Source organism: Crotalus tigris, unplaced genomic scaffold, assembly GCF_016545835.1.
Source record: "Crotalus tigris isolate CLP2741 ecotype Arizona unplaced genomic scaffold, ASM1654583v1 scf7180000023598.3388751, whole genome shotgun sequence".
In the NCBI taxonomy this organism is placed as follows: Eukaryota; Metazoa; Chordata; class Lepidosauria; order Squamata; family Viperidae; genus Crotalus; species Crotalus tigris.
Genome location: NW_024100068.1, coordinates 2,992,746 through 3,016,959, shown reverse-complemented (window position 1 = coordinate 3,016,959; position 24,214 = coordinate 2,992,746). Strand labels below are relative to the sequence as shown.

The 24,214-nt window shown below is 37.5% G+C and overlaps 3 protein-coding genes across 10 annotated transcripts in view; 2 read left to right on the top strand and 1 right to left on the bottom strand.

Moving 5' to 3' along the window:
* The first annotated feature begins 84 nt into the window (after positions 1-84).
* Positions 85-9,148, top strand: TOMM20L (translocase of outer mitochondrial membrane 20 like). The gene is made up of 5 exons (XM_039319516.1): positions 85-2,875; positions 5,007-5,050; positions 6,907-6,988; positions 7,623-7,765; positions 8,896-9,148. Exons 1-5 carry the CDS (start codon positions 2,743-2,745, stop codon positions 8,938-8,940), a joined length of 447 nt encoding a protein of 148 aa, XP_039175450.1. The 5' UTR covers positions 85-2,742; the 3' UTR covers positions 8,941-9,148.
* TIMM9 (translocase of inner mitochondrial membrane 9) lies at positions 9,023-15,179 on the bottom strand. Of its 2 annotated transcripts, none has more exons than XM_039319518.1 (4): positions 14,894-15,179; positions 12,960-13,023; positions 12,592-12,687; positions 9,023-9,599 (listed from the first exon to the last, which is right to left on the bottom strand). In XM_039319518.1, exons 2-4 carry the CDS (start codon positions 12,996-12,998, stop codon positions 9,465-9,467), a joined length of 270 nt encoding a protein of 89 aa, XP_039175452.1. In that variant the 5' UTR covers positions 12,999-13,023; positions 14,894-15,179; the 3' UTR covers positions 9,023-9,464. The 2 variants fall into 2 exon arrangements, with proteins under 2 accessions (XP_039175452.1, XP_039175451.1); XM_039319517.1 differs by having other exon boundaries at positions 14,799-15,161.
* A 114-nt stretch (positions 15,180-15,293) lies between these two features.
* Positions 15,294-24,214, top strand: part of KIAA0586 (KIAA0586 ortholog) — an 81,862-nt gene continuing 72,941 nt past the window's right edge. For 4 of the 7 annotated variants that reach the window (XM_039319510.1, XM_039319506.1, XM_039319505.1 and 1 more), the window contains exons 1-8: positions 15,353-15,479; positions 16,292-16,343; positions 17,291-17,532; positions 18,033-18,118; positions 19,396-19,462; positions 20,324-20,393; positions 20,915-21,077; positions 21,494-21,730. In XM_039319510.1, the coding sequence (XP_039175444.1) occupies positions 15,473-15,479; positions 16,292-16,343; positions 17,291-17,532; positions 18,033-18,118; positions 19,396-19,462; positions 20,324-20,393; positions 20,915-21,077; positions 21,494-21,730 (924 nt within the window). In that variant the 5' untranslated portion in view covers positions 15,353-15,472. Of the gene's footprint in view, positions 15,508-16,291; positions 16,344-16,675; positions 16,728-17,290; positions 17,533-18,032; positions 18,119-19,395; positions 19,463-20,323; positions 20,394-20,914; positions 21,078-21,493; positions 21,731-24,214 lie in introns of those variants that run through there. The other 3 variants (XM_039319507.1, XM_039319508.1, XM_039319509.1) reach the window with 3 other exon arrangements.

Here is a 24,214-nt window from a genome sequence, read left to right as displayed (position 1 = left end):
CCAATTGTTACAAGAGGTATAGAATCATGATACGTTGTGAGGACTATTTGATAGCATGGTGTTAATCTTCTCACACAGAGAATTATAAAAACGATAGTACAATACATTAGACACTTCTAATCATCACATGGGTTAGGGTTAGATGATCAGTATTAAGGTGCTTGACAACTGGTATGTGCTTATGATGGTTGCAGCATCTTGGGGCTCATGTGATTGCCATTTGTGACCTCCAAGAGGCTTCTGACAAGCAAAGTCAATGAGGGAAGCTGGATTTGCTTAAACAATCATATGATTTGCTTAACAACCACAGCAAAAAAAAAATGGTGCTGAAAACAGGCAAAACATCTGTCTATCCTTGATCCTTGGGAAGGATTCAATAGGTGGGTAAATTTGCCAAATCCAGTCTAATTATCTGGCTAGCTGAGCAAGTCACCACAATACAAACTGATAAAATCTTGCCTCAAAACTACAAAGTATTTGGCTCATAACACACCAGATGTAACTGGTTGGAAAGAAGAAAGTGTGGATAATTAATGTGGCAGTACCAGAAGATATAAGATAAAAAATTGGACAAGATCAGAAAATTAAAAAATGGCATAAACCAGCCATGGTGGTCCCAATGGTTATCAGCACAATGGGTGCCATACCAAAAAATCTTGGACAGCACTTAACAAAATAAACGCATTGACTACATTTCAATACAAAAGGCCACACTACTTGAATCCCCACATATACTATGCGGATACATTATGACAGGGGTGTCAAACTGCTGGTTGCATCATACAGAAACCACACCCACCCCAGCAAGGCAAAAAAAAGTCACAACACGTCATGTGACATGGCAAGTTTGACACCTGTGCATTATGATATCCTGGGTTCTTGGGAAGAATTTGATGCATGTAAAGGCCAGCACCCACTGAAGAACTGACAGCTATGATTTCACAATATTGTGTGTATCCATCTTCAGTTTACTAAGATGAGAGTCAGGTAGTCTGGCATTGGCAAGACCTTATTTCTGGTAGCACCTGTTCAATTTGAATTGCATTATCCTTATGTCTATAAATACCTGTAAGCTACAAAGGCATTCTTAAAAAACTAGCACAAAAGATAAATATCCATCTTCCCAGAAAAAAGATCACAGTAAGTAAAGTAAGGATCATTATGAAAGCATAGAAAGCACGGCAAAAAGTAATCCCACCAGTTTACTGAATATGAATGAATGAAACAGACTGGCACACCGACCTTGACAGTCATTTTGTGAATGCATGTTTCCCCTGTGCAGTCTTTTTAGAGTGTGAATAAGCTCTTAAGGTTCTAAATACACAACAGCCCCTAAACTTCTGAAATCCTACTTACCTTTCTGCTGATAATTAAATTCATGGAATTATTTCACATTTTAAATTATCATTTTTAATTAAGACACATTCTCTTTTGCTACCGGTATATCCAAGTATCAAATAATCTATCAACATCTACAATTGTGAACTTGCATGCAAAAGTGATAAAAAATGACTTGCCTTGCAACAATGGATTGTTGGGCAAGCATAGGCAGTTAACATTTGAATTAGGTTTTTTTTAAAATGAAGAGAATGTTTAAATAAGAGACTGTTGAGCAATCTGATTATATTCCCTTAAAGTTTTGTTTATAATTTTTTTAGCTCTGCTCTATCACCATTTTTTTATTTGGTATTATATTTTCCTAATTCTTTTTATATGTGAAGGGGCTTGTTTTTGTTAAATCAGCTACTACAATAAAAGCCCACCAGCATGGTAAAAGAACAAATATCTAGATTTACTTTACTTAGGTAGCTCTTCTTTAAGGGGCTCTTGTTTAGGAATTCTGTGTTGTAGTAACTGAATTGCTCACATAATTTCTGATAATGAGACAACAAAGACTTGGCTGTAAACGCATAAATTTAAAATTTGTTAAGTAGGTGCACAGAATCCATTTAGATCAGAGTCCTGGTTTCCACGTGATAAGATTATTCAATAAAGTTTTCCTATTATTGCTGCCTATTTTCTGCCAAGTGAGTGGCCTTTGTACAAATTAACCCAGATAAAACACGTTTACAAACTCCACCCTGAAAAAAAAAAACACCAGTCAGTTATTACAGGATCAATTAAAAGCTGATTATTCCCTTAAGACAGTTGAAACGCACATACTTTGTGCAGGTGATGACAAGTAGATGATAGTCTAGAAAAAAACCCGCCTAGGTTTGAAACGATCGAGGGAAGCAAGGAAAGATGCCGAGAAAGGGGGTCGGGAGCCACACAAGTACGGTCCTAAAATGCCTCTGGACAAGCTAAGGACGCTTGCTAAGAGAAATCGAGAGAGAAAACCCGTCCACTAAGTCACCAGAGGTCGGGCGGACTATTTGGCTCCTAACTAAGCGGACATAAGGAATAAAAACCGACTTTGCACTCGGCAAGCGCAATTTGTAAAAGTTCACTATTTCCCCGGAGGTGGGGGAAGAGCCGCACATATTAATGGGCTTCTTTCTAACCTCGCTTTCGTAGACCGGGGCTGCGGGTTGGAATCCTTTTCATTGCTATATTCCTCCTAACGAAGCTCTCCGTGTCAACCAGCGGTAGAGCTCCCTGTAATCACAGCCCAGTAGCTGCTTCGCGGAAAGAGGGAAGGCCAGGCGAGGCAGTTCTGCATTTAGAAGCCTCCCTCTCTTCCTCAGACCGCTCCAGCAGTCAGGGAAAAAAGGACGCATCGGCGAGAGCGGCTGCCCAGCCATGGCATGCTGGTCGCGGAGCGTCCTGCTGTGGCTGCTGGCGGGCGCCTGTGGCCTCGCTGTCCTCGGCTATTGCGTCTACTTCGACCGAAAACGGCGGAACACCGCAGACTTCAAACGGAGACTGAGAGAAAGTAAGTCCTGTGGGAGGGAGAGCGGCCGCCCCTGCAGTCTTTTCCCCGCCTTAAGAGAGAAGGCGTGGCCGGGCATGCCCTTGCTAGGAATGGCGGGGGAGAAAAAACACCCGGGTTGTCCGAAAAGGGACAGGTGACCCGCGTCCTTTGGCAGGCTCTTTTAAGCTGGAGGAACCCCACGTTTCCTACCAGCCTGGCCGTAATTTCCCCAGCCCGGTGCTCTGCAAAGGCAGGGCCGATGATTTGGAGGGCAGTGCAGGCTGGGGGCGATGGAGGCAGCTTCACGTCTCTGGAAGGGAAGAGAGAGAGAGAGAGAGAGAGAGAGAGAGATGGGGCGGGGAGCTGAACTATGCTTGAGCTCCTCCAATGGGTGAGTGAAGAAAAAGGTGAAATTAGCGCTATAAACTGAACTCCTCCCTTTCTGTCTAAATGGAGATTCTCAGTCATCCAGCTCGTGGTTGTCTCAAAGGTACTTTTTCAAAACGCAACTGGACTTCCTTCATTTTTCCTTAAAGACATTTCGCTTCTCATCCAAGAAGCTTCTTAAGTACTGAAATCCTTCTATTTCTCTACTTCCTTTGTCTTTCCCACATGGGAGTGATCCATAACAGCCCCTGTCCCCGTTATATACTGTATAAAAATAATAGTTATGTCATTGGAAAATAAGGACATCTTGCTTCTGTTGAGACATAAAGCAATAACTGAGTCCTTGCCATTACTCACATAGCCCATTATCTTCACACTCACAATGGCTAGTAGTTCACAAAATTAAAAAAACAGCTTAATTAGACCAATCTATAGACGCTTGGGATAAACTCTCATACTCTTTTAGGTATAGATGCATGTATGCGAATTATACGCTCCTTTCCTCCAGAAGCTCAAGGTGACTTACATAGCATTCACAGTTTTTCCTTACATCCTTAGATGCTCTGCCTATACAGTATTAATTTATTAATTAATTTACCATTTCAGCCTACTTTTAAAAATCTGTTTGGTGATAAAAAGTGAATCTAATGGAATAGTATTACTATCATTGTTATTTCTGTATTATAAATATGTTTGGCATTTTATCACATTCAGCTCTAGATATGTTTCCTTATATTTATGTATACAAATTTTCAATGGTTCATGAATGAGTATTACAAATAAGGAAGAAACCTCTTTCCATACCAGTCATGTACATCTCCCATTTCAATCCTATATAGGTCATATTGAATCAATAGAGTTTATTGTCACATTTATGTGAGTAGGGTTTACACTTAGCAATTTACCTTCTACAGATCCATCAGATTGAAGACGTAAATGGCTACTCAAACACATTGTAGTAGCATTCTTTTTTTTAAAAGTACTCATGATATGCAGAGCCTTGGGATCCAGAGGTTTATCATTCTTAATTCTGGGTAGAGTGGCACTACAAAAGAGTAGCCACAACATCACTTGGATCACTAAGGATGGAGATGTAAAGCTGAATATCATTGACATATTGATTATATCCAGTGGTGGCATTCAAATATGTGAACAACCAGTTCTCTGTGTGGATGCTGCTTCCGGAAGTCCATTCTGGGCCTGGGCAACAAAAAATTAGCTACCAGTTCTGCCGAACTGGTGCAAACTGGCTGAATCCCACCACTGATTATATCTCATCCTGCAGTGTTGGATGATCTCACTCAGCAGCTTCATGTAGATGTTAAAAAGGAGCAGAGAGAATACTGAGCCCTGGGCACCCTACCAATGAGCAATCATGGGCTGCTGGACTCTTGCTTCCTATCAACACCAGTTGAAACTGGCTGTGGTAAAAGGCCAACACTGCACTGCCCAGTCCCAAAGAGAAAAACTGGGAGATTCTTATTCAAACTTCTTTGCAATTTTAATAAGTCTAATTTCACACAGAAAAACTTTCTATCAGAAAGTTTCAGACAGAAAAACTTTCTATCACACGAGCTTCCTACTTAGTTATTTCTTTGTTTATTTAGGAAATATATTTATCTAGAAGAAAAAAATGGAAAATCTAACTATTTAACCTTTGTAGAATAGTAGTAAGGAAAGAAACAGGGATGCTAATTTATTTAAATATTTTCATAGCTCTAAGCTATTAAAAGTAGTTACTAAATATTTCATATTACTCTTACAGAAAGAAGAAAAGAACAGAAAAAAGCAAAAGAATATGAAGCAGAGGTGAAAAATAACCTTTGGAAATTGTGCAGATTTCTTGGATAGCCTAGTCGTAAAATACAAAGACTATATATTTAAGCTCCACATGAATATTGTAATACATGCCATAATTAAATGTCAGAATTCTTATTTCTAGTCCAATTCAAAAAGGCAGCAATAGATTAAGAACCTTCTAAGTAGAGGCCGAGTGACTGCTGGAATAGAGCTGATTTTGATCCATTACTGAATTTATGCAAAAATTATACTTTTAGCGCTCTTTCCTGACTTTAATGTAGTTGATGGGGAGAATTGGACTTAGTCTACCCTTTTTTAAATTGGAGTAGTATTTTAAAATGCAAGAAGCCCAGAATTGTTGGCAGTAAACATTTTTAAATATATGGTTTCTCAGTTTATTTCGTAGAATTTTAGTAAATTTTTAAGAATATTGGCATAGCTTGGAGGTAATTTAAATCCGATCCTAAGTTAGTTTATCAAGGATGGGTGATTTAGAAATGAGATAGATAGAACAGAACTAATTAACATGCACTGGATTAAGTTAGTTTTCCTTGAGGATGACATAGATATTAATTACATGCAATTAATGAATATCAGGTTAGCTGTGATTCCCCCTATTCAGAATTAATATCAGTTCTCTTAGTCTCTCAATCCAAATGGAAAATTTTCCAGATGTTGCAGAACTAGATACCAATATCCTTCACAGCTGGCATGCTGATGAGGGTGCAGTTCAGAAATTGCAGCTGGCCCTGAATTAGTAAATATAACTGCCTAGCTGGCAAGTAGCATTTTTAGGAGTTGCCATATCATGCCTATGTTAAAATAACTGCTTTCGTTTGCCAGTTGTTTTTGAACCCAATCATATCTTCAGCCCAAATTACTTTCAGGAGATATTTATTCATGTTCAAGTCACCTTATCCTCTTAGGTCCTCAATGGGTTGCTTTCTGCAGATCCTGCCAGAGATGTCTTTGTGATAAATTCTTTTTCTATCGCAGGCTCTGTATTGTAGGGTAAATTGTAGGAGTTGAAGCTGCCCCCTCAATGTGCTATTGGAATGGGTGGCACTGAAAGGTATAAATAAGAGAAACTGGGAAAGGATATGTATTTAGCTCCACATCTATGATCTATTACAAACGTGTCCTGTATTGGAACTACATGAACATTTTTGACTTTATAGATCTTTCAGTTTTAAGTATTTAAAGTTCTACTGCTAAATGTAAAAATACTAGTACAGTAATGGAAACAGTAATATAACAATAATAAAATGCCCTTTAAATGCCAGTACAGGTAGTCCTCAATTTACAGCCAGAGTTGAGCCCAAAATTTCTTTTACTAAGCAAGAGAGTTGTTAGGTCGATTTTGCTCCATTTTACATCGTATCTTGCCTCAGCTGTTAAGTGAATCACTGCAGTTGTTAAGTTAGTAACATGGTTGTTAAGTGAATCTGGGTTCCCCATTGACTTTGCTTGTCAGGTCGCAAAAGCTGATCTCATGATGCCAGGACTTTGCTACTGTCATAAATACATGCCAGTTGCCAAGTGTCTGAATTTTGATCACGTGACATGGGGACACGTTGCAGCAATCATAGTGTGAAAAATGGTCAGAAGTCACCTTTTTCAATGCCATTTGAACTTTAGTCGCTAAATGAATGATTGTAGGTCAAGGACTACCTGTAATCATGAAATATTCATAGAAACTGATGCTTTTCTGAAACCAATAGGGCCTCTTCATAAATTGTAATTGTAAAGCCTTCACAAGATCTATTTCCACAACTGGAAACTTAATTTCAGATTTTTTTTTTCAACTCAGATTAATTCACAGATTTCCATTTCTTTTTTTTAAAAAAAACCCCGAAACCCCTTAGTTACGCAAACTAAAAGAATCTGAAGAAGTACAAGAGTTCTTTCTGCAGGAGATACAGCTAGGGGAACTCTGGTTGACAAAAGGTAAAGTTGACAGAGATATGATGTTTAACTTCGAAAATAGTAAAAGTGCCCATTTTAATGAAGCATAGTTTGGGAACATGGAAGGAACTGCATTGAATGTTTCTGCTTCTGAAAATTAAGTGATGAATAAAGGTGGTATTATTTCACTTGATGTTTCTCCACAATGCTGGATGGTAAAAGCAAAGTGTGAAAGCTAGTTCAGGCATGGGAATCTGAGACCTTTTATTAAACTCTTTCCCACTGACACTCAGCATTGGCTATGCTTCCCGGTGCTGTTGAAAATAAGTCCAGCAACATTTGGAGTCAATTTGATGTAGTGGTTAAGGGACTAGGCTAGAAACTGCAAAGGTTGCACAGAATACACTTGCAGGAAATTTTGTTTTGGCTACTTACTTTTAAGGTAAAGGCTGCAGACAGAGAGGATGTGGTTGCTGGCAATTTTATTCACCTTTGCTTCATTTGCTGTAGCACTTAGGACTATAATTTTATGACATTGCAGCATAGTAGACAGCAGCAGGTTAAATCAATGTTTACAGTTAGATACAGAATTCAAATTGTAGGTGAATGTAATATAAATGATTGAACAGGTTTTAAGAATGATGGATTAAATTTTAGGAATATGAATTAATTACAGGAGAGCAGAAGAAGAGCGTTGATCACCTCATCAATACCATTTCTGTGTGCGCACAGCCAAACCAGCTAATACAAGTCTTGGAGCAAACTCTACCTCCCCAAGTATTTGAAATGCTTGTGCGCAGTATTCCATATACTATTCAAGTAGGTAAATTTTAAACTTTTTAAACATTAATGAATGCAGTAGAATCATTTTCAAAATCTCTGCTGTTCAAATGTAAAAACAGCATGTTATGTTCATGGCTCATAAAAGGCCCTTAAAATAATCTGCAAAATTTAGAATTAATTAATTCCAAAATCAAATACACAAGTAGCAGCTAAGCTTTTAAAAAAAGAGAATCCAACAAGAAGGTATTTTTATTCATCAGCATAAAATCTTGGCTTTTTTCCCTAGAAAACAGAAATTCATTCAGGCCTCCTACTTTTTGTAGAGTAGCAAGATTTCAATGCTGCTTCATTTTCTGTGCAAAAGATGAATTAAACTTTTTTAATGGTTTTAAAAGATAGCAGTAAATTTAATTTCACTTAAATTAATACTTCCCTCTCACAATCACCAGGCTCACACAAGCTAGGCCAGGGGTAGGCAACCTTGGCTCTTTTATGACTCGTGGACTTCAACTCCCAGAATTCCTGAGCCAGCCATGCTGAGGGGAAAGGGAGAGGTTTCCAAGCTGAGCCATGTTGGCTCAGGAATTTTGGGAGTTGAAGTCCATGAGTCCTAAAAGAGCCAAGATTGCCTACCCCTGAGCTAGGCTAAACAAAAATGGACTGTATATAAAATGAAAATTGAGCTAATATTTTATGCTGTGTGAACCAGTGAATCCCATTAAACAGAGCAATATAATAATAATAATAGTAAAGTTGGAAGGGACCTTGGAGGTCATCTAATCCAACCCCCTGCTCAGGCAGGAAACCCTATACCATTTCGGACAAATATATTTGCATAGGTATAGTATGTGAATGCAAGAATCACATTTGTTAACCTGGTGGGTAGCATTTTGTATCAACTAAACTATATTGTTTCCAATGATCTACTGTTCAAGTTGCTAAGCTGGTCCATAATTATTAACTTTTTTATTCTTGAACTTCATATGCTTCTAAACTAAAAGTATTATCTTTAAGTAAGTTAAAATAAGACCTGGAAGCATCCAGGGGAAGTGGGAAGTAAAATTTGTTATCTAAGAATATAAATATCTTCTTAGAATATTGTTTTTAGAAAATCAAAAAGTTAAATATCTAAGTTCATTATTACTCTATTTCTCCCCATTTATTAGCGATTTGAGACAGCTGTGAGCCAGCAGAATGCTGGAGATGAGTGAGAATGCAGCATCACACAAGGCTTTTCTTAAGAGAGTACCTAATGACCATTGATAATTCCAAAAAACTCCTCAAAAGCAACAGTAATTTTTATCTCTTTTACTTTGATTAAATAAAAATAAAGCTTGTCTTAGACATTTTTACATATAATTTTGGACAACACATTTTTCTTTTAAAATGAATAATCACCGTATTAGAAACAATAAAAAATAAAATGTGTTTTCGTTCCTTATCTCTAACCTATTAACATGTAAAACCAACCCATCTTTTCAGGAAAGATGGAATCAACATTATTCCTGCATACAGTATAAGACAATCTTGGAAAAAAAGCTCCATAAACTCCATGGCTGTTCAATCCCAACTGTAGACCAGATTATTTGAGACAACTGAATCATTCTTTAAGCAATCCCATTTTGAGTGGTTGAGCTGGTGATAGATGTTGCTAGAATAGCACTAGACACCAGGCATCCTCACAATGTAGTGTAGGGAATGCTGGCACTCCTTCGTATGGACAATTTGCTGTTTTCTAGCGGGGCTGGCTGAGAAGTCCTGCTTTGGCAGCCAATGCTTCGTTCTGCTGTATATGATACTCCTGAAATCTCATAGATATCCTCTGTGTCATTTTTAAATACTTCTGTAAACAGTGTTCTGAACAAGTTATCTGTATAAGGAAAAAACAGGAGGAACCTACTTGTTATTCAATTTTTTAATATGCAAAGTATTTTAAAATGTTCTTATACTTTTAAACGCATATACACATTCACTACTTTTCATAAACTCTCATCCCAGGGCATCTGATATTACATTTAAACATCTATAGAATCTACATTAAAAACATCATAAAATGTTAGATAAAAGCAGAGGCAAGTACCCAGAACCTACTCAATACTTCCCTTTTGAGCTTGCTATAATGATAATTTAACGCTATCAGTGTTTTCAAAACAAATTATGAACATTTCAGGCATTAGAATCTCTTAATTTTAAAACACTTAAGATATTGGTCTCTAGTAATGATTTTCCTCCATTTCTAGTGACAAATTATAAATGACAAATGACCAGCTATGTTATTATCAAGAATTTTGAACTTTTAGTTTTTATATAACAATAGAAAGTAATTGCATATATCATGTTTTTTTTTTAAAAAAAATCTATTCTAATACCAAAATAAATGGGAGATTTGGACAAGTCACTATGTCTATTTCGGTTACTACCAGATTGGATTGTGACATTTTTTGCATTGAGGAAAAACAATTCTAGGATTTAAAGTAATTCTCTTCGATTCTAGATAGAGTGTGTCCTGCTGCTGGATATAATGACAGCTGCTAGCTTGTATGATTGTAACAAAAGAAAATTCCTGGGGGAATAATCTATATCAATGGTTATTAACAAGGAATTCAATTTATTTTAACAGAAATAGAATGCAAATTAAGAGAGAAAAAATTGCACTAATAATGGAAGGTTTCTAACTTTGCTGATCCCCATTAAACAGAGCCAACTATATTAAACACACTTCTAGTAATTTGGAAAGGGAGGTGGGGGATACAAGAAAATACAGAGAACAGAAAAAAAAATATCAATCTTACAAAAATTGCATTTTACCTTTACAGTAGATTTCATCTGTTGACAGCTAAATAGAATAACTATATTCATTGTCAGCACACCATCTATCCTGAGTTTGACTCAACTTTTTAATTAATATCTAGAATGGGATGCTTAGTCAAGTGAGTTCTTATTTACTCTTGCAACTTATAAGACAACAAACTTCCCATTCTAACTCTATTAAACAGAGGTAGTCCTTGCTTAAAAACCACAATTAGGGCCAGAATCTTGATCAATGAATGAAGCACTTGTTAAATGAGACATTTTGTGACTACATTCCCAGTACTCTTGGTTGTGTTCATTAAGAGAAAGCAATTGGTCCAGTGCTTAAGGTACCAGGGTAGAAAGCAGGAAACCATGAGTTCTAGTTCTGCTTTAACCATGAAAGCCAGTTGGGTGACCTTGGGCCAGTCACTTTCCCTCAGCCCCACTCACCTCACAGGGTTGTTGTTGTTGTGGGGAAAATAGGAGAAAAAAGGTGTGCCAGATATGTTCACCACCTTATTTGTAAAAACAATAAAGATGGGATACAAATAAATAAATAAAAAGTGTTTGCACAAGAAGTCCCAGCAAGGAATGCATGGTGCCTCAGAGGGAGGGGGAGACCTTGGGAGGCTCCACTCAGGAGCTGAAATTCTCCCTGCCAAAATCCAAGCAGGATTTCAGCTCCTGAGAGAGAGAGATACTCATGTACACCCTCCCATCTCACCCCAAGGATCCTGTGCTCCTTTCCTGACTGCGCTTTCTCTGTGCTTAGGAGCTGAAAATCCTCCTTGCCAAAATCCAAGTAGAGACATCAGTGAAGAGACACTAGTGTGTCACCTGATTGGGCCTCCCAGGGCCTCCTCCTCTTGCCTGAGGCAATCCAAGTTCCTCAGCTTAATGCACTGCCTCTTCACTCTCTATTTGTATTTTGGATCCCTCTTATCTCTGGAAGAAGGTGTGTGAAAGAGCTACCCACTGAAGGATGTCAGGTCTTAGCTCTTCCTCCATGGAAGAAAACTCCTTCTGTGGGGCACAGAAATGGAGTTTAAATCATCAGGATTTAAATTCCATTTCTGCACACTGCAGGAGGATATCAGCTCTCTTCTATATGTGGAGGGGAACAGGAATGGAACTCAGAGGCTGTGAAAATCACAGCAAGGGAGCTCAGCTCCCCTTGATAGGAAGTTCTTTCACCCAGCTCTCAGAGATGAGAGAGTCTTCTTGGCAGACAGCAGCTGCTTACAACATTCCCTGCCAGATTCCTCATTGATTTTCTGGGGAAGCCAGCAAAGAAGATTGCAAATAGTGATTATGCGATTGGAAATTGGTCATAAGAACAGCTTACCAAGCATCCACACTACAATCGTGATCACGTTTTACAATAGCCAGAAGTGCTTTAAACGGACTGAAAAACACCCTGAGGCCATTATAACTTTAATCATTAAACAAGTGGTCCTAAGTCAAGGACTATGTGAAATTACTTCCCACATTTGCCTTTATTTGGTCCTCAGTACCTGCTAGATTCCTAATATATAATATTCCATGCTGATGCCTTAACTAAGCAACTCTAGGACTGAAGGAGAAAGAGGTATTGATATAATTTATATGTCATAAGATATAAGACTTGCCCAATGAAAGCAAGCCCTTTGTGATTCAATTCCATGGAATTTCTTCCCTGCTGCTTTGACTCACTGCGGGAGTTGTGAGAGAAATCTATGCAATGGATTTTCATCAATAAACTGTTACTATTAACTAATTATCTAGCATGTTCTGTATACTCTCTCTGATATATGACTTGCAAATTTTAAATTAGCTGGCAAAACCACCATTCCCCAGAAATATCTATCTTGCCTGAATCGTAAAATTAGAATTGAATTGGAAATTGGATTAGAGTAAATCATCATCAATCTGATCCAGGAGATATCTTTTTATATTACTGCTCTAATTAAAGTCTGATTATTGTTGATGTTTTATCAATACTTTATCTTTCCCTCATCACACTGCAGCTTTCTAGCTGATATTAACTTCTTACTGGTTACAATCCAAAACATATAAAATAAGTCACATACTTCTTCTGGCTTCACTTCTCGGCTAGTGAAATCTTTCACACAATCTAGGAAGCAGGTTTCTGTTAGTTTGTTGTATGTTCCAAGAAATTCCTTAAACTGTGAATAAATCAAATAGATATTCAGACTTGACCATGCCCATTCTTCACAGGAAATAAATATGAAGGACAGATTAAGAAGAAGTAACATCCATAAAAGTAAGGGCACTTGGGTAGTATCAAATATGTATTTTTGAATTGATAAATGCATTTGTTACAGATGTTCACCATAGCTTTCTTTCTAGGGAAGGCTATTCAAATGTCAAATTATGTGGTAATACAACCATTCAAAAGGACCAAACACAAACATTCAAAAATGATTACTGTATTTACCTGCTTGATCTGATCTGATTCTGATATTTGTCCAGCCATGTTTTAATTCTGAGGCAACTGCCACCTATGCAGAAAGCAAGATATCTAAGTCAACGTTTATTCCAAAACATTTCCAATTCAATACTTTGCTGTTTTTAAGGAGGAAGAGCACGGAAAGAATACAAAGGACCACTGGTCATTCTAATGCTGCTCTGTGAAACAGAATTCATAAAGAAAGACTTGGTGAATTCTTCAGTCTGTAATTTATATATCACTTTTTAACTAGCAGTGCTTAATGTACATTTTCTTGCAGTAACAGAATCTATTTGGTGGAACCAATTATCCAGACGTGGTGGTCCTTCATCATTGGGTATATTTATATTCCAGCAGAAGCTAGCCAGCCATTTCTAAGAGATATTTCAATTTGGATTTCTGCTTAATGCATAAACTGAATTGAAACCTGAGTCTCCAGTATTTTAATCATACAAGATTCAAGTTATACAAACTGAAGTGACTTCATAACACATGACAAAATGCTCTTATGGATTTAGTCTTCGAAAAAAAATATACATTGCAATCTAGACATAACCCTTTAAATCTCTGTTTCTATTTATTTCATATATGTTTCCTGATAAGAACTTTTAAGTATTGAACCTGATATGATTTTTTCTATTCTTCCAATAATATACATTATTTGTGCATCAGAACAGTATATGCAAGTCAATCCATATATTCTCAAAAATAGTCATATAAGCTTTTGATAATTTCTTCCAGCTCTTTCAGAGGCCCAACATAAGGTGAGGATGGTAATGGCATTGAAATGGACTGTTTCAGTTGTTTTGAATCTTAGCAAATACTTATTTGTCTTCAACAGAAGAAGTTATCAAGTAATCAGGATCTCTTTCCTCTGGGAAACACTTCTGCCAATTTTCTGAGAGGCAACAGTTCCCTACAGTAGTCTGGGAAACAGCATGTATTTTATTATCCCTAACACACAAATTACTTAGAAAAAAACAATCCTATATCACTCCTCCTGAGCTCGGATTGATATCATGGATAGCAGCTCTGAAGATAAAGAGGGAAAAGCTAAGGAAGCATCTCTTCTCCATTCTTCATAAACATAATAGAACATAAATATATAAGGCTGTGCATGTCAAATTAGGTGCACATTTTGTGTACAGTTTTGTCATGTTTAAGCAACTGTAAAGGGGAATTAAATAAATTCAAGGAAAGTAAGACTGTGAAAATCAAACAACCTATAATTATATTCAATATCACAGCCAGTACATTCTCAAAGAATATGGGATACTATCAAACTTTTGGCTTTCCCGAAGCATTTATCTGCCCTGTAGAAAGAGGATTTCTGGTCAGACAGACATTTGGGTGGATCCAACAGGATTTTGCAAAACCAGGGCTGAGTGCCTCTTTTTACTGTAATATTTAAATTATACTTTTAATATTCAAGTGCTGATAGCCTTTATAATACTAATTTTCTAATCAGATTCCAGTCTCCTGGATCTATTCTAGAGCATTGTTGAGCCCTAGACCTCATTAGTACCTAGGAAACAGCTTGATGGATTGTCAAGGTCATGATGAAAGCTTGTACATCTTCCTTTTCCCCAGAAGCCCTGCAGCGCTAGAACATATTGAGAAACTCAGAAGCCCAACTTCAAATCTCTCTCTTATCACTGCAATCCAACACCCAGAAATTGAAGCAAACGAAGCCTGCCCGGTGATTTTCTTCATTCAAAAAAATAAAAGCTTTACTATCCAATGACTTTCTCCAGGGAGACTTAGTTAAGGCAGACAACTGCAATTTTTAACAGATGCAATCCTACCGAACACATTACAAATTCTTACTTTTATTCTTCGTTTCCTTCCTCACTTTTGCTTACGACAAACACCAACTCCCCACAACATGAGTGCTTCCCTTTCGTTCGCCTCCACTTACATACCTCGTGGTGGGGGACACGAATCAGCGATGGCGGAGCTGTCAGGTAGGTTTACCTAGCAACCACCAAATGTGCGCGACACTATAAAATGTCCCCTTCCTCTCATCTAGGCGTTCCTATTGCTTACAAAGGCGATTCTCACTTTCACTTGGTAAAGGCGGCAAATCAGGAAGCGATATATAGAACGGAATATATAGGGCATGCGAGTGGTGGAACCACTCGTGTAGAAAATTGTTTCTACCCGGAAAATTACCATAACATAACTGAATTGGGGAAGCGGAAAAAAAGAGGTGTTCTCCGACTGGGAAGAGAAGAAAGGCGGATTTTGCGAGGCATGCGCACAGTCTTTGGCTCTTAGATAGCGGAAGTTCCAGCTGCACATGCGCATTCTTTACTCAGTCAGCTCCCTCCTCCCCCCCCTTACGAGGGAGAGGCTTGGTTTCATTTGTCAGTTTGGAAGCGGCGGGAGCTGTCGGTGTTGTGACTATGACAACCAGCGTTTCTAGTGACTGATTGCTGGACGATCATACAAAGACTGATATATGGGAAGACAAGTGGAGGGAAATCGGGTCCCCAGTGGGGATGAAAGGTGAGGGGAGATTGAAAGCTATGGCGAGGTAAAGCTCGAAAGATCTTTTCCCCCCTGCCCCGTAGTTTATGGGTTAGTTATGGTTTCAAGCGGCAGGGAGGATAATGGTTGGAGTCAATGTATGAATTTCCTTATCTTCTGAACAAAAGCAAAACACACTGTCTTATATCCAGCTTAGTCTTAAACATATTGTTTCATGTTATTTGAACAGCTGGAGGTAACGGTACACAGTTTACTATGCTGTAATGGAAGATAAGATTAGGAAGATTCTTCTTTCTCAGTTTGTACCAAAATTGGCTCAGAGCTGCTGGGCATAGAATCCAAAAAAAATAAGACAATGTTCATGGATTAAAGGCCTCTGTAGCCATAATGTAACTAGAATAATGTAATGTAACTGGAACTGTAGCTTACAGCTGTAGAAATTATTCTTTAGTAGCAGATGTGTCTTAGCAAAGCTTGAGGTGAATGAATATATGCTTTTATCAGGAACAAGCATCTATTTGTATTACCTCAAGCTTTGACATGACACATATCTGCTACTAAAGAATAATTTAGACAGATTAGCTATTTTTAGGGTGTATTTTGTTATAGATTATTTCAGTGTCTAGAATTCATAAATAGCATCTTTAGGTATTAAGGAAATGAACATCCTGCAGCTGATGAGTTTGCAAGGAATTTTGACAAGGAACATGTAGGCAAAGTTTACTTTTTGTAAATCTCTTTGGAAAAAAATGAAGATATTCAGAAATAGAAACAGTTATATTATTTCATCTGTGTATGAATATTGAAACCGTGTTAACTTTTTATTTTAGGATGTAGGAATGCAGGGATGGAGGACTTCATAAAATCAGGTTTTCTCAGCAGGCAAGCTGGCTGTAGAATGCTCTGTAGGGTGACTCCAGATTTCTTTAAACCAGTGGTTCTCAACCTGTGGGTCGGGACCCCATTTGGGGTCGAATGACCATTTCACAGGGGTCGCCAAACAACGCAGTCCGCCATTTTTTCCCCTTTTCCTTAGCTGTGCTACTCCCTTTTATTCTATTGGCTTTTGAAAGCCAATAGAATAGACTCTCTTGAATAGAGTCTAATTCTATTGGCTTTCAAAAGCCAATAGGAATTGTCCAGGCTGTCTCTGCCCTGCTGAGCCCGCCAAAAGTTCCATTCTGCAAACAGTGCTGCAAGTTGTCTGCGGCGAAGGCAAGCTGTCTGGAAGTTTCCACCCCTCTCTGCTGAGCAACTACTAAAAATGTAAGTAAAAGAGGGCCGGGTGCCTTACCTCCCTTGGGCTGGGCCAGCTGGTGGCCCAGCCGGTGGTCGGCCTGCGCCGTCTCTGCCGCTTGCCAGCTACGCCTCGGCCGGCTCAGGGGGCGGCACTACGCATGCGCGGCACTCCCAGGCAGGGAAAGTCCTCGACTTACAACTGGTTGGGTAGTCCTTGACTTATGACTGGTTGGGTAGTCCTCGACTTACGACCAGTTGGGGGTCGCGGCGTTAAAAAGGTTGAGAACCACTGCTTTAAACAGAGTATATTTAAGCAAGTCTGTTCTTGCACTCTGTAATGGTGGTATGCTGCATGTGCCTTTCTGCTACAGTTTATGGTGATGGTTATCTTTTCATAGAACAGCAGAGTCCTTTTTTCTCTCTTGTTGTATTTAAAACACTGTATCATCTATTCTTTAGTGTTGTGATTATTTAACAGAGGATTAATGGATATGATGTGAGCTGTTAAAGGAAGTGGAAGACACTGCTAGCCCAGGCAAAGATTTTTTGGCCAGGCTCACTGCCAGTGATTTTCTAATTTATTCCACCAGCATCCACATGAGAAATAAATCCCTTGGTGTTCGGGCAGCATCAGCCAGCAGCAAATCTGATGTCTGTGCTAGGAAAAAATTGACCATTTCAGTGAAGAAACTTCGAGAAGTGACTCCACTCAGTCGTCCAGGATGTTCATCATCGGTTAATGATGATGCAGCTTATATACCATCAGTACTGCTGGCAAACAAAACTGTACATCATAAATCAAGACCAGTATCTTCTGGAAACACAGCAGAGGGTATATTTAATATTGTTCTTAATTTTCTGAAATTTAGTAATCTGCATGTTATTTGTATAAAAACTTCAAATATCAAATTATAGTATAGATATCTGCAGCATTTTAACTGAGCTATAACTAGTAGGAATTGAACACTTCAAGTAAAGGCAAGCTTGCATGATAATATTTAATGACACATTAATGGAATGCTTATTTGTTAGATTTCGCTCCAAAATGTTTCCTGGTTTCTAATTGCATGACTGTTTTCTGTTAAGTTGCTAGCATACGTGGGACTTTTCTGGTTGTATATTGGTACTGGCATTAGCATATTAACAGTCTGTGTTGACAACATGCTCGGTATATTTAATTCCTTCCCTTTCCTTTGTTTAAGTGCTATTCTGCAGTTATTTTGATTTATTGTACACTTTTTGAATAGGAGAAATAAAATTTATGATAAAAAAAAGTTTCATACATAAATTTAATTCTCATATAGATAATGTACTAACCATACTTTTTTCTAGGTCTTGTGAGCAAGCACGCTGGCACAGACTCAGAACAGTTAGCATTACCTGAAAAAGATGCACAGACTTCATGTTTTTCCTCAGAGGTGGGCTTAGTGGTGTTCTGAACATTTCATACATTCATTGATACTTTCCCTCTTTGCCTCTCAGAAATCGTAACATTTCCTGTATTAACTCAGGGGAGGCAATTTGCTTTCCCCATTTCAACTATCACAGAAATCACTGGACTTTAAAGCTTTCTCCAACCTCCTTCCTCATCAGTCTCAATTTACAATCATATTACCATAAGAAATGAACTGTTTATTTTTTGCTTTTCTTCTTCTGTTCCTCCTTTCCTTGGTTGCCTTTGAAGTTTAGATATATGCAATAGACCAGAATTTTTGTTATTTACTTGAACATGTAAAATTTATAATTTCTTTCATCTATGGAGATACATTACAAGTCTTAGTAGCATCAGTTAGCTCACTAAACATCTTTGTATGTTTATGTCTAGCTGATCCAAATTCCAACAAGTATTTATATTTGTGGTTCTATGTTCACTTGTGCTTTATTAAAAGAATGGCTTACCAATTTGGGATGTATTTCATCAGTTTCACAATGTTATTCAGAAGCTGTTGTTCTCAATTTGAAATGGCATAAAAAACCAAAGTTATTTATTTGATTTTAGAAGGAGTAGACATTTTTTAATTGTACATTTCCCAGACTTGCTCTGTGAGTGAAATGGGCAATCTCTAAATTCGATAAATATACGATTAGCCAGAAATCTATTTTGCTTTGTTTCCTATTCCTATCGCAACTTTACTATCTTATTTTGCAATTTTTCTTCCAATCCAAGGGAAATATGGTGTATTTAAAACAAAGTTTTCAAGGTGACAGTAGCCTGTCAATATTCAGATTTTGCCCAAACCTGATTCAAATATGCCCATTTAATGGAGCTTTATTTATTTTCCATATTTCTATGTTGCTGCAATCAAAGGAATCTTGGTGGCTTGACATTAAATATTCTAGTTGTTGGTAATGCAACAAGGATCCAAACTTAAATGAATGTTATTTCTTCAAAAATTAACAGATTCATTAGAATGTGTATATGTGTGTGTGTGTGTGTGTGTGTGTGTGTGTTAGAACAATTATATATATATACATAATTTTATACGTATAATTGTTCTAGTGGATTGTTAATTTTGAATACATACATATATATTAGAACATTAGAACAATTAGCTTTTAAGTGCTGGATTGGTTTCTGCTTTAGAAATACAAAAGCTATGTCTTATATAGATATATAACTTTTTTTCAGAAATTAAATATATAGTGAAGTAATTCTGAAGCTTATTTCAAATTTCTTTTTCCTTTTCTGAGATAGACACATCTACATAAACCCTCAGTACAGCTTACTTCAGAATGGAAAGGAGATGCAGTTAAGCAGAAAGGTAATATTTTGTCTGCAGTTTCATGTTCCTGCATATATTTACAATTTTAGGCATTGGTTTTTATTTTTTGGGAAGGAGATTTGTTTGCCATATTTCTGGTAAATTAAATTGAACCTGAATCTAAAAAGAGAATAAACCTATTTTTTAAAAAATTAAAACAATATTTGCTGAAATATTTGCTGGCTGTGATAAGAATCAATTTGACACAATACCGGAAAAAACTTTGCCAATGGCATAAGATTGAGGACCAGATCTGGAGAATATATAGCAGTGGTTATATATGTTTACAACAGAAATCTGACCAAACTCATATAGAGATCGCATCCTTACACAAAACATTATGCAGCAAGGCAAGCTAAGAAATTTAGAGTGTGGCTTTTGAAGAAAAGAGACAAATAGATTAAAAAAAACCTGGAAAATGTTATAAAATATAAACAACAACTATAAAACTTTAAAATAAAGTATAAATAAGTAGTAATTGGTTCTACTAAATGAGGGAGGGTACATTATCGAATGCTGTTATTTACAATGTATGGTATTTTTATTCTGTATCTTCTTGCATCTCTATTTTTGATATCCTACTTCATACAGTAGTTATGCAGTAACAAAACTAATCAAACACAAAACATTTTTTTTGCAATCTCCTTGATAGCAGAATTGAAGTTATGCCTTAATACAAATCCCAGATTCAAAGAATAGAATGTTTTCATATGAGATAGGGTTGCTGAAAGCTATGTATGATACTGTGATTGAATTTTTCCTTGCAAGTACTGAAGTAGCTATTCCTTCTTTTGGCTCAAAATTAAAATAGTTGGACATTTTGGCTCCTGATTAAAATGGTTCATTCTCTTTGCTCTACAGCATCAGATATCTTCATTTCCCAGTATGACACTGGACAGAAGGAAGCTGTAAGAGCTGCATTCAAAGAGCGGTAAGGATGATCACTTAAAATGATGTGTTGTCATTTTTAATCTATCAGATATGTTGAATATGAGGTTAGTGGTTAAAGGATGTTTGTCTCAGAATTTTTTTATTTATTTTTTGCATTTCTGAATCACCCATCTCGAAGAGTGACTTTGGGCACTGTACAATAAAATATATGAATATAAAAATAATATCTAAAAATAAATTTTGATACTTTCTGAATTTGTATAAATGTTTTGCTATCTGGCATATGTTTTTAGTCTTATTGAATGGTAATTATATAGAGAGGAAGCTCTTATATTATTTCATGAGCTTTGCATTCCAGCTAAAAGGATTAGCTAGTTGGTGATAGGCAGGACTTCTCTCTGCCTGAAATTTTAAGCAGAGGGAGATAAATGGGGAAGAGAACCCCAGAAGGTCTACTTTTAATATTGAAAGGAAATTTGTTTTCTGAAAATATGCTTTGAAAAAGAAAAAAATTGTCTCAGAAATACTACATATGCTTACATGTCTGTATTGTACATACAGAATCCAGAATGTTCCTGTTTTTAAAGAAGTGAAGGTAAACCTTCTGAATAACGTGTGTCCAGATAAGGACAGTTCCAAGTCAACTCAAAGTGAAATGGATTCAGCAACAACCATTGCAGCTGCAACAGCAGCAGCTATTGCTTCCACAGCCCCACTTTTGAAAGTGAGTGATAAATTTCATCAGTTTGGAGTAGCTAAATAAAATATAATAAAATCCTATGACTGGGACGCATCAAGCAGATTAAGCAAATGTTTAAATGTGCATGCTAAATTGTCATGCTTTGTCTTTTCTTTTTAAAATTGTATGATCGGTCTGTGGGAATATTAAGAACTTTGTTGCTATGTCCCAGCAAGAATCAGATTAAGAAGGTGTATCATGGGGATTGGTTTAATGTTTATGGATGTAAACTTGCTTATCCAACTACCCACTTTGATCCTTTCAGACAGTAGTGTACACCTTAAAACCTTACAAATTCATAAATACCATTTTAAAGATTATAATCACAGGTTTCTTTGTTATATTTCCTTTACTCCTGCCAAAAGATTTCTCAGGCATAATCTTCATGTTTTCTCACTCAGGTCCAGAGTGACTTGGAAGCAAAAGTGAATTCGGTTTCCAAAATGCTAAATAAATTGCAAGAGACAGATAAACAGCTGCAGCGTGTTGCTGAGCAGCAAGCCAGTCTGAAAGCTCAACAGCTTGAGGGGTCTTCTAGCAATCAGAGGGTTGGCAAACTTGAAAAGCGGATGAATGTCTTCATGGAACAACGAATTCAACATCTGGAAAATTTGCAGCAACAACAAATGAATATTCAGGTAGGAAAATAAAATATAGAACTCTGCTATTTTATTTTATAATAATCTTCTCTTTGTTACTGGGGATAAATGTTGTCCAGCAGAACCATGGATGAGGAAATAGTTCATTGTGATTTATCATCCCTTCTTCATTGAAACTGTATTGATATCTTTATATCCTATAACTATTAAAAAAATAGGATTCTCAGCTTAATTGTGAAATGTTATTTTTTTGTGCAGAAAAGAGCAGCTCATCTCCAAGTTCAAGGAAGAATTTAAATTGTGTAACATGTTCATATCATATAATACTATAGAATCACAGAGCTGAAAGGGCCATTTAGACCTCAAATCCATTCAATCCCCTGCCTGGTGCAGGAATCCAAATGAAGGCATCTTAAGGAGGCTGCAGTCTTGCCTCTGCTTGAACACTTGCAGAAGTGGACACAGTGCTACAGGAAGGGTCTTACCAAACGGGAACAGAGTAGAATAATTATTTCCTGGTATTTGGAAATTATATATCTCTTGATGCAACCTAAAATAGTATTTGCCTTCTTTACAACCACATCCCACTGCTGGTTTACACTTTACTTAGTTAACAATCAACTGCTGTGCCAAGAACTTTTTTCTTTTTGCAGTTACTCCTATCATCTCCATGGTGGCGAACCTATGGCATGCGTGCCACAGGTGGCACGCGGAGCCCTCTCTGTGGGCACGTGCCTGTCACCCCAGTCCTAGGCCTTCAGCTGGGTTTTATAAAACCTTTTCGTTTTAGGCCTCCACCACCGTGTGCAAAAAAAAAAGGTTTAATCAATAAATCAATTTCAACTCGCGGGAAAAAAAAGATCTCGAAAAGTTGGAATTGATTGATTGAACTTTTTAGTCCCACCCAGTCTGTCGTTACCACCGCAGCCACGCCCACCCAATGGGCTACCCCACCCAGCACCCGACGATACTTAAGTGGGTTTTGGGTTGCTGTTTGGGTACTCGTTCTCTAAAAGGTTCGCCATCACTGCTCTTATACCTTTGCATTTTACTTCCTGAGTGAAGTGCATCTATTTGTTAAATTTCATTCTGTTATTCACTCCATTCCTATCAAGTTCATTTTAAATGTTATTTGTGTCTTCTAGAGCAGGGGTTCCCAACCAGAGGGTCACAGCTCACTACCAGGTGGCTGGCCGGTGTGTGCGTGCACGGCCCCACTCGCACAAGTATCACCATGAGTGTCGCAGCTGTTCGTGGCCTCACTCTCATGAACTCTCATGAACTCTCATGAACATTGCCACAGGCGCTCGCAGCCCCACACACGCGAGCAACAGGAGTTTGTGTGCGTGTGCACAATCATGCGTTTACCCTTCCCACAAAAGCGTCTCTTCTTTCCCCCTTCCCCCCGCTCCAGGCCACCAACTCCAAAAGATTGGGGAACTCTGTTTCAGAGTATTAGCTTTCCTGCCAAATTTTGTATGACCTGCAGATTTGATAAGCATCCCGTTTAACCTTTCATCTAAATCATTAGTGAAAATAATCAAGAGTAGAAGACACAGGACCCTCCTGATACCTCCCTCCATTGTGATGAAAAGCAATCCCAGCAATCTGTGTGGATGCTGGCATAGTAATAGAAATAGCCTTAGTAGGAAGGGGAAAAGTCAAAATCCAGTTGAGACTTGTGACTGAAATTGGATGATGTAGACTGAAGCAAGCAAGAAATGTTTATCAAAGCAGTGATTTATGCAGTAGGCCTGAGATCCAGCGTGTTCGTGTATATTTCTGATATTCTTTATATGTATGGTTTGTTCTTTCTGTACATTTAATCATATTTCCATATGGGGAATTATCAGCTTGTGCAGAGCTAGCTTGTGCTGACCATGCACTTCTTGTTTTAATTATAACTTTTTAATACGTAGATTGTCATTATACTTGAGTGTTTTCAAAAGCTTTGTCCCCTCATTTTCTTTCACCTGGGGCTAAACACCTATGCCTTTCAATTGTTCATGAATTAATATCTTTTGGTTGACACAGCTGTGTATTGTACAATCATAGTTCATGGTTGCTAAAAATATTGTTTAAAACCTCACAAGGCATTTCAACAATGCGTTTTTGGTTTTGGGGAGTAATGTTTGCTATGTTCTTATTTTGGACTGATCAACAACTGTAAGATACATTGATTAATTATTATTTACAACTTTAAAGACAGACTAAAATGAACATTGTTTTGTAAAGGCAATGATCATCCAATTCTTCTATGAAAAAATGTAGGGTTAGAAAGGAGAGCATTCTGCTTTGTATAGCCAATTTCTGTTGGTTTGTATAGAACAGCAAAAGAGAGAAGAGTGAGAGTGTGTGGAGGTAGGTGGGATTTTCTTTAGGGATGAAAACAAAGTTGGAACACTTGAGGATTGGTGCAGGATTGGCTCTGCTTTAGGGTCCCTTCTGCACCTTATACTGCTTTCCTGGAGGAAAGTTTAATCATATGCTCTCCAATAGCCCAGGCTTAGATGACACCAGTTT